At 43.1% G+C, this 17,890-nt stretch overlaps 1 protein-coding gene across 3 annotated transcripts in view; it reads left to right on the plus strand.

The window, feature by feature from the left end:
- The first annotated feature begins 3,374 nt into the window (after window positions 1–3,374).
- The window catches only part of tafa5a (TAFA chemokine like family member 5a), a 93,009-nt gene continuing 78,493 nt past the window's right edge, over window positions 3,375–17,890 (plus strand). The window contains exons 1-2 of one of the 3 annotated variants that reach the window (XR_004765989.1): window positions 3,375–4,170; window positions 4,291–4,416. Coding sequence is in view for 1 of the 3 variants with exons in the window: in XM_035424409.1 (XP_035280300.1) it covers window positions 4,305–4,416 (112 nt within the window). In the remaining 2 variants the exon portion in view is untranslated. Of the gene's footprint in view, window positions 4,417–17,890 lie in introns of all 3 variants that reach the window. The other 2 variants (XR_004765988.1, XM_035424409.1) reach the window with 2 other exon arrangements.

Consider the following 17,890-nt stretch of genomic DNA (forward strand, 5'->3'; position numbering starts at 1 on the left):
GGGGGGGGGGTGTGTGTGACTTTAAATCACACCATCGCTGCCTTCCTGGATGTTTTCAGCATGCCGCACTGGATTATTTTAAAGCACACGGACATGCCTCTAAAAAGAGAATGTTGTGCTGCTATCCATCCAGTTCCTCTGGGTGAGTGCTCTTTGCCTGATACCATAGTATCCACTCATCTGGACACCTACTGATGTCCTCCACCCACCCGTCCTCCCAGAGGTGGACTGTCTTGTGTCTGAGGCCTGATTTTTTTGGCATTGCAGATGTGTGAGTCAGGCCACTTGGTCCATGTCTGGAAACTGATGTGTCCTTGCTGTTGAACTGATAATGCATCTTGGGCTTACTACCTCATGTAAGGTACCCATCATGCCTTGCATTATTCCAACAGTCTACGCTTTTATTTAGTAGTATTTTTTTTGCTTACACACTCACATACACACACACACACACACACACACACATACACACACATAAACCATGACTAGCTGACCAGGACTGATCCTCTTTACTGGATGAAATATTCCAGTGTTAACAGATTGTGTCTTATTACCTTCAGAGACTCCTGTGTTAGTAGAGCAGACCTCGTATGTATCTGTCATGTTCTGCTGCCAGTTGAGTCGCTGCCTGCCAGAGAACATGTTCAGCGTTCAGTGTTGGACCCACACGCAGAGAGCCGACAATGGCTTCTTCTACAGCAGCAGAAAAAAAGCAGTGGATGATTTAAACTGGGAGTAGCCAACTGAAAATATTGTATGTATTTACTTTAACAGATAATAGTTATGACTTAATAGTTATTAAGTATAATGGGTTTGTCGCAATGAGTGATGTCACTCTCTAGCATTCTTGGTAGCAAACAGTCATGAATGGACAGCAGGCTGAATGCCTCATTTCCTCAGCTTTTTGCTCTGCGGTGGTCACACAGGATGTGACACCGCTGCACTCCAAACAGTGTACACATGCATGCTGAAGCACTGCTCTGACCTAATTCCTCTAATTGAACCGCTTATACATGCTGTTCGGGTAGCGCTGTTAATAATATCCTTGATTTATATCATCATTGTCCCCGGCAAGTGCTGTGTTTCCGAAACACAATGAAACGATGGCCGCAAGCGCAGTACAAAGCCAAAACCACGGGCCATTGTCTGTCTGAAGCGATCAAGGGGAGCGCAAATGAGAAAGGTCATCTCAGACAAAGCGGGACATGTCCGAAAAAAATGTTCCCCGCCATGTGGGACGTTTCTGCTGCGGTTCCTCCGAGCTTTCCGGGCCCAGCTACGAGCTGCAAAACCAGTCCATAACCTGGCCTGTCACGCAGTCCATAACCTGGCCTGTCACGCAACGCCAAGACTCTCCATCTCGTAACACCTTCCGGGCAGGGGTCCGCAAAGCTATCCTGGAAATCCGCTTAAACAGGCAGGGATCTCAGATAAATGGCTTCACCCGAACCGGCCTCAGCAGGGGTGTGGAAGTGTCACAGCGCTTATGCACATGGACAGCGACCTTCAACCAGGGCGAGGCATGGGGCTCCTTTAGAACAGCACAGCACAATATACCGCAACTATCGCTGTCAATGCAAAATACATAAAAATTATAAAATGATTAAATGCTGTATGTGATCAAAGTGAGTTGACTTTAACCTTTTATTTCACTTTAAACTGATGTTTACACTATGCTATTATTGACCATCTCCTGAAATATAGAGCTGTTCAGGCACTGGTGCTGAACTGAATCAAAGCATAGGGGCATGCATACAGCTTTTCATTCCAATTACTTCATCAGTTTAGGTAATCAGGTAAAAAGCTGTATACATTTATACACAGTATACATTTTACTGCCAAACTAGGATTTTAGTTAAATAAGTGTTGACTACAGGGTAATCTACCAACTGGGATTTATTTTGACTGAACTAATTTATACTAGCAAATACCAGAAGATATATGTAAACATATATGCATATCTTTATACCTATATATCTCCACTCGGATCTGTTGCCAGTATCCTGAGTATGAATCGATAATCAAATGACACTAGTATACCTAGATGTGCATGTACATACTGTATGCGTGAATGTGTACAGTATTTTCTCTGCATTTGTATTTATTCCTGCTGCATTATCCTGAGAAATGAGGCCTTAATGATATTTGCACTTGTCAACTGTTGGGATTCGGAATTCATGTCAAAAACATATCAGAGTGAAAAATGTATGTAGGCTGCATGGCATGTTCCGTGTTCCGTGTTCTGTATTCCATGGTTGGGCATAATAGAGAGAATGCTGGGACTGCATGCCAAGCTGCCGTACCTGACTCTCTGCCAACGTGCAGCTGGCACAATGCCCTACCATCCACTGTCTTACCCTGCCCTACTGCCAACTGAAATGGGTCTTTCACTCCCATGTCTCCTTCTGAAAAACAGTCTGATCGAAAGGGCTTCTGCCTCCCTGTTTGCACGACAAAATCTGCAACCCAATTCAAATACTATACCAAACTGAAGTTAACACACACACACACACACACGCACAGGCACACACACACAATCATTAAATAAATATTCTATGGGATCATCTGAAAATAAAGCATATGCCCCTTATGTTTTGTTATATATGTTATTTAATGTACAACTGAAGTACATTGTAAAATGCAAATATTGTATAATTGAGGGTTATGTAAAGGGTGCCATCTTATTGGCCAAATCACTGTTGTCCATAACAATGTGCTTACAACAATGTTTTGGGACAAGAATAATTCTGCTAGATTCAATAAATCTCTGTCTGTGCAAGCTGTCTTGGCAGCACGTTCCTTTGGGCATTACAGAAGAATGAAATGTACGGTAACTATTCTTATTTGTTTATTTATTTATGTTACAAACCAAATAAAACACAAGAACTAGGTGGTCTAGCTGTGTTTTTCCCCGAAAATTGAAACGAATCGTATGCCTATGCTGCATGCAGTTTCTGCAGTCATCCCCCGTGTCCAGCAACCATTATATTAAATATTAAATTGAAATCCTCATGGGGTGGTCATTTTATGAGGCCTCGAGATAATAAACATGCGTGCGCATGAAGTCGTAAGCAAACCAAGCAGAGCAAAGTTGCTTAATACTAATTAAGAAACATACTAAGATCCCACGGGCGACATTACGTCTATGTGCATGCACTTTCAAAAACATGATTGTGTAGCTATAAATTAAAGATAGGTTAATGTCACAGGAAATATTTACATTTATTTCAACATGTTAAAAAAAAGAGTACAGGATTGCCTACGTAACATACGAAAAATAGAAACTGATACCCGTGTGCACTACTGTTTGTGTTATATAGGGCATTCATCTTAATTGCATGAAAAAGAAATGACGCACGCACACGCGCACACACACACAAACGCACGCACGTACACACACGCACTTGCTACCTGTGGGTCTGCACTTTCTCTGTGTTGAACGTGATACCACTGCGTCATGAGATTCTTCCCTTTCAGCCGCTCAACAAGAAGGACCGCGACAGACAGTGATTAAAGGAAACTGTATCGTAATCGTGATGAAGTTCTCAACAAGTATCTCCCGCTCCCGTCAGTACTTCTGTCCAGGAGCTAAATGTATAGGAGACCATCTGGGAAAAATCGGAGCTTGCTACGTTTTCCGTGTCGCAAGCACTCATCTTGTGCTTTCTGTCTCTTATCATTAGGAGCGATTTCATTTTGGTTTAGATCACATTTTCTGCGCCTTTTGTTATTCTGACGTCATCTTCAAGCACTTTTTGTCTATCTGTGGTCGGATTTGACAAGATCTCTGCAGTTTTTATGCCGGTCACTGCTGAGGAGTTACAAGCCGCTGTCATTCACGGATCCGCCGTTGCCCCAGGTGTTTCGGTGGTGTTGTGCGAGGTTGCGGTATTTATGCTTTTATCCGAACGCTGTTTAACATTCCTTATTCGGAATCTGGAGTCGTCCGGCTTGTTCTTCTTAGTAGCAGGAATCTGAACAGGCTCTTTATGAACTTGCTTTAACGACATTTTGTTTTTTTCTCTCGCAACCTTGAGTCTGATATTTCACGAACATAGATGCGATTCTGGTACTGATTCTGGACGCATAGTGTATCACAGCTGACTTTTCCTACCAAAGGATCAGAGGAAGGCATTTGCCATTTTATTGCGCGATGGCTGCCGAAGCGCTGTAAGGTTTCTGATGTGCGGCGTATTTTCAAGATGTGTTTTTTAGGGATTACACGTGGCGCGAGGCGCTCAGTCAAAGGGCGAGTGGGCTGGTGAAATAGACGAATTTCTTCTCGTTCAGGGGAACTGGTATCGATGGCTTCGTCCCCAAAGTTGAGAAATCGGAAGGATGCCAACGCCTGGCCGAGAATGTCCTCAACTTTCTGGGCTGTGGTGATATTGACCAGTTTGCTCATCATCTACTGCGGTAGGTAGCCTACACTGCATTCCCGTACAGCCATTAACTTGTTCGGCGCTAATGTTGCTGGTGTAACGTTGTTATGGTTTTTTTTGTAAAGCTAACTGCAATAGGTGTGGAGGACTTAGGTAAATGCTGGGGTCGTTGCATAGTTTTGTGTATTTTATTTATTTGAACGAGATTTCCGCACCGTTTAAGAAAACGCTTAAACCACCTTAGATTAGCGTGTCCTTTCAACACATACACGCACGTACACGCAGATTTTTTTCTCTCGTAATTTTGCTCACAGTGCACATGTTGAAGAGTGTGAATTATTAAGGGTTTCTCCTCTCGTTGCAGAGTGACAATACGGTCTCTCTCTCTCTCTCTCTCTCTCTCACACACACACACACACACACTCACTTCCCCCTCTCTCTCTCTTTTAAAAAGTGATTTCAAAGCTGCATGTACATATTCTTGTCACAGAACTAGCGGTTTGTGTTAAACACTCTTCTCAGTTAAGCACACATCTTATAGAAGACAGAGTTGGCTTTAGGGTTTTAGAAAACCTCTGTGCTGAGATCATTCTGGCTGATATCCCTGTATCATTTGGCAGCCTGGGAATCCTTGGGCAGCCTGGGAAGAGCTGAATTAGGCCTCAGGGGTACGCTTCCTCTTCTGCAGCCTCCTGATTTCACCTTAACTTGTCATTTCCATGTGAACCTGGACAGTTCAGAGTGTGAAGCGTTCAGGTACCCTGCACACTTCCCCTTGCCCCGCCCCCCCCCCCCCCCCCCCCCCCCCCCCCAACCCTGAGTCCTTCGACTGCATTGTTCAGAACGCACATTGTGGAAACACCTGAGCACATTCAAGCCTTGTGGACCATCTCATTGCTCTAATTGCCAATTGCATTGCATTGCTGTCTACTACGCTTTACTGGATGTTCCATGCAAAAAATCAGACACAGAGCAGTTGATGATTTTGCAGTCTTTTGTATCTAATTCCTTCGTAGATGGAATTAGAACATAGAAGATGTTCAGTAGAAAAAAAACGTCACACTTTCAGGGAGTCCCCACACTGACCATCTCCACTAATCCCACAAGTCACATGACTCCATATAGCTGTGTGTGACGCACGTGGTGGTGTTGTAATAGAGAGTCAAGCGTGGAATTATATCGCACTATACAAGCTATCGGGGCAGTGCAGAAGAGCGTTGGTGTGGGTCTTGAGCCTGTGACCTGGTGGTTGCAGGTTTGAATCTCAGGTGGCGCTTTTGCCACTTTGTTAAGGTACAGTGACCCAGAGCAGAGGTGGTTTATTGTGAAATGCTGTGGTTTTGTAATATTCAGCTGTTTACCTTACAGTAAGTAAGGCATGAATTCCACTGGACGGGTATCTCAGGAAGGAGGGCAAATATTATTCAAGGACAATTTATTTGCTTAGTGTAGTGTGTGTGTCTAGAATGAGCCTGATTGGTGCAGTTGGATGATATGTTGTGTGTGCGTGTATGTTTGTGTGTGTGTGTGTGTGTGCAGTGTTTTAACGCATCACCTGTTATGATGTGCTCAAAGAGAAAGAGATCATTAATAATTCCCCATGCGGGAGGTGAATGGAGGATATTTGATCACGGTGGGAGTTCAGTCTTCCAGGCCTCTGAGGTTTTTTTTTTCCCACAGATTGGTTAGAGCTGGATCTGTTTGCTCATCCTCTGTAACCTGCTGCAAGTGATTGATCTTCTGTTTGTGTTCAATCAATGTTCTGGGCTACTTCCTTTGGTCAGCAAGCGGAGGCAAATAAATACCTGCTCCGTCTCCTTTTTATCTTTCATTTGTGGGGCCACCTCTCAAGCTCCCGTTCCTGAAAGCAGATCTTGGTGACGTATTGTAACCCGGCTGTCTTCGCACAAACAGCTTAGTTTTCCTTTGGATGGCTAATAACGTGTTTACCGGGTCATTATCTTGGCCTTGGTAGGGTCTGTTCGCACAGAGTCATCAGCACTCTCCTCAGGTAAGAGAGGAAGACAGGGTCTGTGTTCTGATACATTTCGTGATAATAGGGGGGTATTTGGAGAAATTGTAGCTGGTGTTTGGATTAGTAGGGTGATGACAGAGGCGGGGACATAATGGCTCTGGATGCAATTTTTCTGCACTTACAACAGCAAAACAACAACAACAAAAAAACCACTGCACTGTGGCTTTGGTTATTTTACCGTCTCCTGAAATGGCATCAAGCAAGATGTGACTGTTTCAGCTTTCCACACAAAACAGGTGCGCACGCACGCAAGCACGCACCTCCCCATCGCCTGACTCCGTCTCTCTCCTCCCTTTTGGTCATGGAGGCGAGAGGCGGACACGGAGGGAGCAGTAGCTGAGTGGCGAGTGTGTTTATTATTGCGGTGACTCATGTGGTAGCTGCCTCTTAAAATTAGCTTCCTCGGCTCCCGGTTTTAAGAACATATGTCCTCAGAATAGCCACACTGTTGAGATGGAGAGAGAGAGAGAGAGAGATGAGGGGGAGAGGGGGAGAGGGGGAGAGGGGGAGAGGGAAAGGGAGAGGGAGAGGGGGAGGGACGGAAGTAGAGAGGGAGGAAAAAAAATTAAAAACTCCTCTTTTGCACTACTGCCAGTGTGATGCCCTGGTTACATTTTGAAGCGTGAGCTGGTGATGGTTTCTGATTATCGGTATTGTTTAATGGATTATAAAGATGGATTAGGTGGTGGGGATGGCACACTTTTCTTCTGTCCACTGGCTCCCTCCTCTGGATACAGACTGACATGCAGCTGTCGTTCTGTTGCTGTATTGTTCTCTCATTAGTTTTATATGTCACTATAGAAACAGAAGGCAATAAGGCCAAAACCTTACAGGAAAGAGTTTTGCTTCGACAACCGTCTTGCACTGTCATAAATGCTTAAAAGGTAGCAAATGCATAATTCATTATATAACTTCATGTAATGGCTTTGCATGGGTGTATAAATCATTTCCAGACATATTTGTGACAACATTTCAAGGAATCCACCTCACTACAGTTTAAAGGACAAGCTATAAAGAAACAAAAAATAGGTCATTTTAGACAGTTTTGGCAAGGCGTAGCATGAGAAGGCCAATGGTAAGAAAATATTTCCAGAGTGTGCTGCACAATAAATTATTTATGACTACAGATAGGATATGCGTTAGTTATTTAATTTAACCGAGCAATCCTTAATGAAAGTGGACACCTTGTTATTGCAGGCGTGGGAACTTGCTTCCGCTATCAGTAGTTATTAAGATTTATGTTCGACTGCGAAAGAAAAATGACTCTTATCACACCTGCTACATTGCCCGTCTCACTTATGGGTTTCTGTCAGATTTGTTTGCTGATGGGTCATTAACCCCTGTCTCCATTATAAAATCATTCCCTTGTACTGGTCCTGGATCGCCGTTGCCTTCCATTTTATGGGTATGGCACCCCATCGGCAGCAAGACTGATGAACCTTGTGACAGCCTGGGATTCTTTCCCCCCTGCACCGTGATTGGTTTCTGGAAGCGGATGAGGGCAACGCATACTGCAGGTGTGGTTGACATAAGTGGGCGCGAACGCAAGCTTTCTAAAAATGCTGTAGCAGAGGCGTGACTCCAGCCTCGTCTGAAACCTCTGCAGTCGGAACCCTTCGTGCTGTGCTGTCCCATAATGCACTGTGGTGCCTGGACTGTGTCCCACACACCCCCCCCAAAAGCACACAGTCTGCGTGAAATGTGACCGGTGCTGTTAACTGTCTAGCATCTCTCTGTTCTTTCAAAATCAATATCAGATTTAAATTAGTTTTATTGGGATGACCATGAAACATCTCGAGGATTGTCAGAACTGAGGTTATAATGGGTTTAGGTTTAATGTAAGTGCTAACCCTGTTATTAATTGTCACTAAAATGAATCGGTTAATCTAGTACGGTTCAATTAGAAGCAGTCTTGTCAGGTTCTCCCTTTCTATTGGCTATGAGTGTCTCATTAATATCCTTCAGTGTGGGACAGGCAGACATGTACTGTAGCTGGGTTATAGACTATGATTTCTCTCTTTCTACCAGTTTGATGGGCTATTACCAAGGTTTTTTCCTTATGTCTGGCTGTGAAGTGCTTTTCATGAGTCTGTTTGTCCTTCTTAAATCTTTTTTGTTTCAATACATTGCTGTTAGTACTAAGTGACATGGTAGACAACAGGCAAACAATGGATAAATACTGTGAATACATTTAAAAAATGAGATGGAGAAGTAGAGTACAGTACATGCCGCATGGCTTTGATTCTTTGACTTATAGCTCCATAAAAGCGAAACTCATCTTAAAATATGACTTCTATGAGGTACAATATCTCCACATTTAGACATTTCGCTCATTTTTACCAGGCCTGGAGCTTTTACATGAAGCAGACACCGGTATCAAAGGGCAGCTGTACGTTCCTTTCCCCCCCGAGTGCAGGCGGAATCTCTCACAGGAAGTTAGCACAATGTTCCTCGGCCCTGTGACATTTCAGCCCTCCGCTTCCAATTTTTAATAACTTGCAGCAATATAAAGAACTTGCTGTGATATGAGGACGTGCTGTAATTCGTGACTGAAGTCCGTCCATCCATCCATCCATCTATCATTCCATTATCTGACCAGATTATTTCTGGTCAGGGTCATTGTATGTGGGGTGGGGTGGGGTGGGGTGGGGTGGGGTGGGGAGGGGAGGGGAGGGGAGGGGAGGGGAGGGGGGTGATGGAGCCTTAGGTGCATTGTGTGAGAGGTAGGAGTACACCCTGGACCCTGGTTGCCAATTCATCGCAGCAACTGTGAATAGTCAATATTCAAAAGTAGCATAATGCAGAATTCAAAATTGGAAGATTTCTAAGTCTGATGATTACTGTAAGGGTTTCAAAACCTGTAAAGCAGAAAAAGAGAAAACTTCTCAAACTAAAAACAGCTCATCTTGAGAGAAATTAAGCATTATTTTTTAATTTGTATCATTTTATTTTCCCCTGGTCAGATTGACAGAGGGATTTTCTTTTTTTGAAAAGGATATGATGATTATCATGGTTAGTTAAATGCTCAGATAAAAAAAAAAAAAGAATGAAATAGGGAAGACTGATGATGAAAAAATAAGTAGCATCTGACGGTTATTTTAAATGCCTATTTTTCCTTTCAAAGTGCTTTTCATGAGGGTCTTTATTGTTATTTTTATTAGGAGAGTAATTCTGTACTATAGTACCATATCTCCGTCTTTTTCGCTCGTTGTAATCCATTAGCATTTTATTAGCAGCCATAATGACTGTGAGTGGGCCTTTTAATTGGCCAATGCCAATAGCCCACACTAGTCATATAGTGGCAGCCAGCCTAACTCTAGCAATGTAACAGTTTATTGAAAATATAAACGGCAGAAATTCATTAGATTAAAAATGTCATGAATACAGATAATTACAGATGTGAACAAATATGCTCCTTGCTGTAACAAACGGGTTTCCCATTTAAATTACAGAGTGCATAATAGAATTTTCATAGTTAAAATTAAATGCAGAAATTATGCTACATGACAGTTCTTTGATATCTGAGGATCTACATAATGAAATGAACAAAGAAGCAGGGCCACCAGAAGCCAATCAGGGTGCCCTCATTTACATATAATATGCTAATTATTATAGCCAAGTGTAACTGAAGGGCCATAAATCCTACCATTTTTTATTATGAGAAACTCTTTGGGTTGGACAGGCAACTGGGACATACAAAATTGGATTGGATTGATTGGTCACAGTACATTTTACATAGTTTTCAGCTATAACTTAAATCTGTAAACTTAACTCAGCATTTATGTTGTTGTTGTTGTTGTTGTTGTTGTTGTTGCTGTTATTTTTGTTCATTTAGAACATTCTCTACATAATTTCTGCTGCTGGATTTCAAGAGGGTGGATTATGGTGGTTCAGCAGCAGTGCCCCCAACCTCCATTCAAACCCACCCGGTTGCAAATATTTTCCCCTTCCAGTCTTATTAGCGTTAGCGCTCCATTGCTTTTAAAAACAGCCTTCTGTTTTTACAGGGCCTTGTTCACTGGGGCTCCCGACCGACCGCTCGCGCGCTGTTAAAAATTTTAAGAGCATTAAAGGGGTTTTAAAGGCGGGGGAGGTGACAGCGGTCACGAGACGCCGTTCGTCCTCGCTGCGCCGCGCCCCCCCCCCCCCCCCCCCCCCCCCCGCGCACAGATTGGCGGTAACGCCGCGGCGGATGGAGCCTTAACGCCGCGGCGGGATGCGCTTGGAGACGAATAACGAGACAGACGCGGGGACTGATACGGGCGCACGCAGACTTCATTTATTAGACCCTGGGGTCCAATTGCAATTGGGTTTCACTTCCCCGGCTCAGACAAGTAGACCGCTGACCTCTATTAGAAGTGGAGCGGATGCTCGGAGCACCGCGGGCGTGTTTGTCCCTCGTGTTCTGCGCCGTCTCTGGTCGATCGGGCGAGCTGAGCGCACGCACACACGCTCCCTGGCGGCTGAACGCCCGACACTAGATTGCGAGATCGGTAACAGTCCCCAGCGCATCTTCCGAATCAGGGAAACTGTGCGCCTTTCATTCATTTTGCGAGCGTCACTGGCTTCAGCATCCTTTGGGCTCACAAGAAATTTGATTACTAATTGCTACTTAAAAGCTGCATGTCAGATCGTGAATTAATATGAGTTCGATATGATTATTAATAGGTAGTGAAACGCATAAATAACAAATGAGTATTGACAGCTTGCAGTGAAGTCTTTTTTGTAATGCAAGTTACTAATGAACTATGTTGACTTTCTCTCACACAGACATACACGCACACCCACACACACACACGCACACACACACACACACACTCACAAACATGCACACCCACACACACGCACGCACACATATACGCACACACACACACACACACAAACATGCACAGGCACGCACGCAAGCACACACACGCACGCACACATATACGCACGCACACACTCACACACAAACATGCACAGGCACGCACGCAAGCACACACATGCACACACCTGTGGAGTCACACTCAAAAGATTAGAAAACGGTCTAATCTTATGTATAACCAGGCTCTTTTCTATTATTCAAAAGCGGTTCCTTTGGAAGAAAGGCCGCTGTGGCGTCCTCAGCTCCTGGAGGGGCACTTCGATGTGAAACAGCTCCTCGCTCTGTGACAGGAGCCCTCTGGAACCAGGGCACGGCGGCTCGGGGAAAATGGAAACAATGAGACATAAACAGATGGATGCCACTGCTCTGCCCAAAGAATCTCCCATCCAGGGAATATACCAGTCTGATACAATAAATAAGCCAGGCCCACCCACCGGCTGAGGGGATTTAACATTAAAAAAAAGAAATAAAAAAAAACTAAAGCCATAAAAATTAAAAGAGACAAGGGTGATTTATCTTGAAATCTTGGAGAGACAGTCGCTTTCTGAGGAAATAAATAAATAGAATGGGTGGCATGTGTTGCTATGGAGCTGACAGTGCTGGAGTTGACTCAGAAGTTTATCCGCGTGCAAACGCAGACATTATTTACTGCACAGGTGGCCTTTCATTGGATTGTGAATGGCGGTTGAAACCTGCAGCAAACTGGAGTGCGTTGCTGTAAAGCCTGGCTAATGTTCAAAATACTGCAGGCAGTAAAAACTGTAACAGTGGAAAACCATATTGTCCGTGGCACACCACAACCAAAAATCATGAACCTGGAGCTTAGGGACGTTTTTGTCTATTGAAAGGCTCTGCCAGGTGTAATGCTGGCAGAAGTTACAGCCAGGGAAGCAGCAAAACAATGCGTTTAACAAATAACAATAAAGTACACAGACCATGAATATTCTAATGAAAGCGGCAGCAGTCCCTTATCTTCATGATGATTTAGAGAGCGTGGCAGCTTTTTAAATGGTGAAAGGGGGTGTGCTCTCTGTCACTGATGAAAAAGCATGCTGGGACAGAGTAATTCTCTCACACAATTACATTCGGCTAATGTGTCCAGACTCCAGGAATACGCAGTCAGTGGAGAAAATACCGGTTAGGAATCAATAGTCGGAGCAGAAGGAGGTTTGAACACAGCTTGATATGTAGATGTGACCTTCCACGAACCTGTGCTTTTGAAGGAACAGGAAAATGATCTTTTACTAAACGTCGCAGAAAACTGAAATGTGTAACCCTCTGCTTCTGGAATTCCTTCTGTTGGAGATAGACTTTTTAATAACTACGCAGAATTGCACCATTTGACTTGCAGCAGTGGTGAATAGGCTAAAAGTAATCAAACGTATGAGCCTTTTAACCTGCCCTCCACCCCCTCCTCCTCAGTGAAAAGGGGAGGGGGTGGAGAGAACAGACAGTTCATGAAACATGTTTAACCTTTTGCTTTAACTAATTAATTGCTTTTTGTGACTTCCACATCTATGATAGTTTGGTAAGGCCAGCATTTTAAAAAAATGCACGCACCTTCATTCTGCGGACATTAATTCTTTTTTATTTTGCGGGGGAGGGGGGAGGGGGGAAGAAGGAGAGCTCTAGCGCTTCCTTTAGGCACTGTGCCAATGGCTACATTACCACCTCCGCAGCTCAGGCGAGCTTTATTAGCGTGATTAAAAAATGGCGCTATAGACCTTTTCATAGCCATTTTTTTTTACTCCTTTCAGTCTGTTCATTTTGTTTGAACCTGTCTTTGTGTTGCGTAGTTTTGCCCAAACGTAGGTCACAATGACGTGTGCATTGCATTCCCTCTGCGTAAAGTTACCGAACACATAAACAGAAACTCAATAGTGCTCCAACAGTGGTTCCAGTTGGTGGTTACAGCATTGGGGTATGATTTGGGTAACTAAATAAGATGGGAATTTGGTGTGAAATCCTGAAATAGATTAGCCTTCATCGTGCACTGCTGCCATACATCACGGTCAGTACACCCCTTACTGACATCACGGATCAGTACTGTATTACTGCTCATGCAGCTGAATGATTAATCAGCTGAACATCACTTCTTCTTTCAAGAGATTTAATTCCTGTCCGCTGTATGTTTAATAGGCTTCAGTTCGGACATCTTTGTTAAGGTGATTCACAGTTTGCGTTTGAGGTGATAAGCAATCGGGGCTTTCTAGAACATGGCCAGGCTAAGCGAATATGACGTTGACATGTGGACAGTTGGTTACATGATTGCTTTCGAATAATTCTGATAACTTATGGAGTGTTTAAATCCAGCATTCCCGTTCCATAACTTCAGGAGATCGCTTCAAAGCGTGGTTTTGTGAAAAGAAGCACGTGAGACCAAAACGACCATTTTCTGAGATGTACCTCTTTTCAGATAAGATGTATTTTAAAACTTTAAAAGATATTCTATATTGAATAATAATTTGTTTAATATGGTTTCCTTCCCAAAAAAAAAAATTTCAATAAACTACTGGAAATGGCTTAGTAGCATCTCTACACTTTACCCTCATTGAGAATGCCAGGATCTATGAATATGCAAATTGGCAACGCTTGCTGCTGTAGGCCCTGGAATATATAGTTGGCACAGCATCTGGATTCAAAATCAATTTCCTCGCGAAACCCATCGACTTCTGCATGAGGTTCTGGGAGCAGTCATCTGTAAAATGTGCTCTACAAACACAAATTCCCTCTCTGCTGCCAGGTACATCCAGGTGATTTTAATAAACAAATTCCGCCCATTGTTGTTTCAGAATGGGCTCTTTTGGTAACGAGTGAAACGAAGTTCCTATTTTGGGAGTGCATCGTAAAACTACGCAGTCTGCCATGTTCAGTACAACAACTGTCACAACAGTACTAACTACTCAGCTTTCTGAGCACTAAGGTTTCAGTTTACCACATCACTCTCCTGTAGTTTGCATATCTTTGGATCGTGGACCACGATTTGTTCAAAATATTTGTAACATCTAATCATTTGGTAGGGGTCTTTAAACAAAAACCTAAATGCATTTTTGTTTTATGAGGATAGTGGTTTGGAAACCGACTTGTTTGCAGTGAACTACAAATTTGAATTCTTGTGTAAATTTACCAAGCTCAAGGTCCTTACCCTGGATTAATCCTATAGACAAACATATACATTCATGAATAGAAATAAGACTTAGCAAATGACTGCATGGGGATTATAAAGAGAAAACAACAGCATTTGTAAGCTACATGAGTTCTAAATGTATAAGCAAATAAATAATGCAATATCATTTCAAGTTACTAAAGCACAGAGAGAAATGTCTGGCCATTTTAAAGTCCCTGTGAGATTTAAAAATTGTTATATACATTTCTTTTAAGGACAGCTCATAATTTAATCATAATTTCATAAACCAGGGCCAGCTTGTCTGAATGCAGGTTTTATTTTTAACGCGAGATCGCACGGGCATCGTTTGTGTCCAGTTATCATTCTCACAATGGGGCAGATGTTTACATATTCAGCGGAGAGGCCCTGGGTCTGACAAGCGCCGACATCGATCATATTCACAAATCCAAGGTCGTGCCTCATAAATACCCACTAATTTGGCACCACTTCACTGAAAGGCTCATCTCCTCCCCTCTGCGGCGGCTGTCTTAACCGCCTTGAGCCCTGAAGATTACCCTCCTGTGCCGGCGACCCGTGGGGTCCGCGACCGCCATTGTCTGCGAGGCGGAGGGAGAAGGTTTCCTCACCCCCCTGCGGAGAGAGGGTCACTTTTGAATAGAGAAGAGGGGCGACTGTTATGGCTGGCTTAGATAAGGACTGACTCTTAATGCGAGCTGGACAGGAGAGAGAAGAAACGGTGGGCGTATCGCTGAGCGCAGTGAGAATGTCAGCTCTGGGGCCACAATGCCTGGCGAGGGAGAGAGGGAGAGGGAGAGGGAGAGAGAGAGGCTCATAAGCACTCATTCTGATGGACGCGACAGGAAACAAACCCTGAAGATATTTATTTAACTCGAGCAGTGTAATTCAAGCTGATGCATTTCTACATGTGAAACATGGCTTTGTTAAGCTTCACTGGCAGCTTCTTGAAAGCAAAATCTCTCTCTCCCCCTCCCCTCTCTCTCTCTCTCTTTCTCTCTGTCTCTCATGGACGGTCCCCACAAAAGCAGTGATAAAGTATTTTATTGTTACATTGACAGTAGAGTGTGAATTATAAGAGGGGTATTTCAGAGTTGAAATATTCATTACAGTGCTACGACCAGAAGCTTGTTAAAACTTGCTTTATGACTTTGCCAGGAGAAATTAATGCAAGTTCTTGATATTATGGAAATTTTTCAGAGGTTCTGGCCGCTTCTCCATTCTGTCTAAGGTTTTCCTGGGGCTACTGAATATTTGAAGTTCATGGCAGGAAAAAAAAAAACCTATTTATTATGCAATCGATAAGCAGCCATATAATATTTAATATGCACTGTGGGAGAGATCATGTTTCAAACGAAGTCTTGGAGTGTCTTCAAATAAAATGGAATGTTATAGACTTTAGTTATGTGGCCCTGCTAGTGTGCATATGTTTAATTGAATGGTATATGAAACCATTGCATTGTAATTTTCAAATATTCTTGCAGGTCTGTGAGATTTATGATGATGGACTATACAATTCACATTAACAAAGTGTAATGTTGTATCCAAATATGTTTTAGCAGAGAAACTGAAGCATTTGCTCAATATACTTATTTTACACATGCGCGCGCACAGACACACACACACATACTGTATATATTTGGTTCCTGGTGAAATTAAGAGACAATCCAGGAGACTCAATACTAAGGCCATTAACCTCCCTGGAAATAACTGCATTATTCATGGCACGACACCCCTGTGTATATCACATAAAATTATTTGTTTGATCATATTTTCATTAATATTAATAGGACTTAATTCTCGAAGCAAATGTTTTGACATCTGCTGTCATCAATGCTTTGCAGTGGGAGGTAGTTCTGAAAAAATCACTATTATTCACATTTAATCCCCTTCAGCACTGAGGACAGATGTTGAAACAGTAATTACCAAATCCTCTGGTATTGTCGCAGAATATTTTAAGATTCAGTGTATACGACTATGGAGAATTGTATGCTCTGTGCTAGGTGCTGTGTACATTTATGATAAGAAAAAATTGAAAACAGCACACGATGAGAAGAGCTTTGTGCAGATAAACAGCGGGTAGAGGAAATGACAGTCCTCCCTTTCAAAAGTCACCACGGTCATTTGTTTCAGAGAATGTTCTCATTTCCATAAACAGGTAAACTAAGATCTCCATCCTGCCAGAAAATAACTGAAAAAGAATCCCTTGCTTGAGGTAGGAGTGTGAGCAGTCTTTAACCCTTTCACCTGAAAATCACATGCTCTAGCAGGTTTTATTGTGTACATGTATCCATTACACTTGTTCCAATCCTTTTAAAGTATTTGTTTTGGAGAGTCGCCATAATCACTTTAAATGCCTGGCCTTGACTTCTACCAGCAGCATGTACAGTACATTGTGAGTTAATGCTTTCATATTCATTCCATATATGTTTACTCACACTGTCCTGTGTTTGTGTTCTGGTGCGGCCATGATTTTGCAGATGCATGATGGGATATAAAATGGAAGAATTATTAGAAAGAAAACAAAGCAAGCACAAAAGGAAGGGCAAAATATGCATTCCACTAGGAATACGCTGTGCCATAAATGTACCATATATTTCCACTGCATCAAAATTCTACTGTTAATCTAATGCCCACATTATTCCGCCTGCATCTATTAAAGGAAAGCTGTGCGAGATTTATCACCCCGGTTTAACTGTATGGTAAAATAGCGCATTAAGCAGATGATATCACGGTGTATAAAATGATTATGCACACTTGCAGAGGAGTGGAGGAGGCTAGCTTAATTAAATGCAAGGTCTTGGTTATACATCACTTGCGCAGTCCGCTTACCAGCCTGGCTGCCGGTTCCAAATCTGCAAACTGAACAGCGGCTTCCCATTCGCGTCATTTTGAAAAGCTTGGATTAAATAATACGCATCTCTTGGTGATAGAGATTTTAAAATGAGATGTCATCACTCCTTCACTGCACACACTGGCTCAGTGAAGTGACTGCTGTAGACTAAGGGGCTGCTGGTCCGGGTCTGCATTTTCTCTTCTGCTTATTGTTCGAGAGGCTTCAGCCTGTACTCTCATTCCCTGCTTGGCTGATAGGCTAAGCAGGGGGTTTGGAGTTTATTGGCTTGACTGTGAGTCGGGTGTCTAAGGTTGACAGAATGTCAGCCTGATTCATCTGCATGCTCATACTTTTGGCCAACGGAGAGAGCAGCTTGGATTCATTTGTTCTTTATTTTGACTCAGAAATGAACGCGACTGTTTGGTGTCCTTGCAGTTTGCCGAGTTGGCAGTCGTCAGAAGGAACCCATCAGTGATGTGCTAGTGTGTGTGACGAATAAAACTCACATTCGCCTTTAAGTCAGTGTTGAGGACAAGTGTTGACTGAATCCAGCACAGGAGCCTTTTGGACCCAATGGACATCACATCTTCAAGAGAGAAAAAAATATTCTTTGTCACTACCTCTGCATAGA

Source organism: Anguilla anguilla, chromosome 7, assembly GCF_013347855.1.
Source record: "Anguilla anguilla isolate fAngAng1 chromosome 7, fAngAng1.pri, whole genome shotgun sequence".
NCBI lineage: Eukaryota > Metazoa > Chordata > Actinopteri > Anguilliformes > Anguillidae > Anguilla > Anguilla anguilla.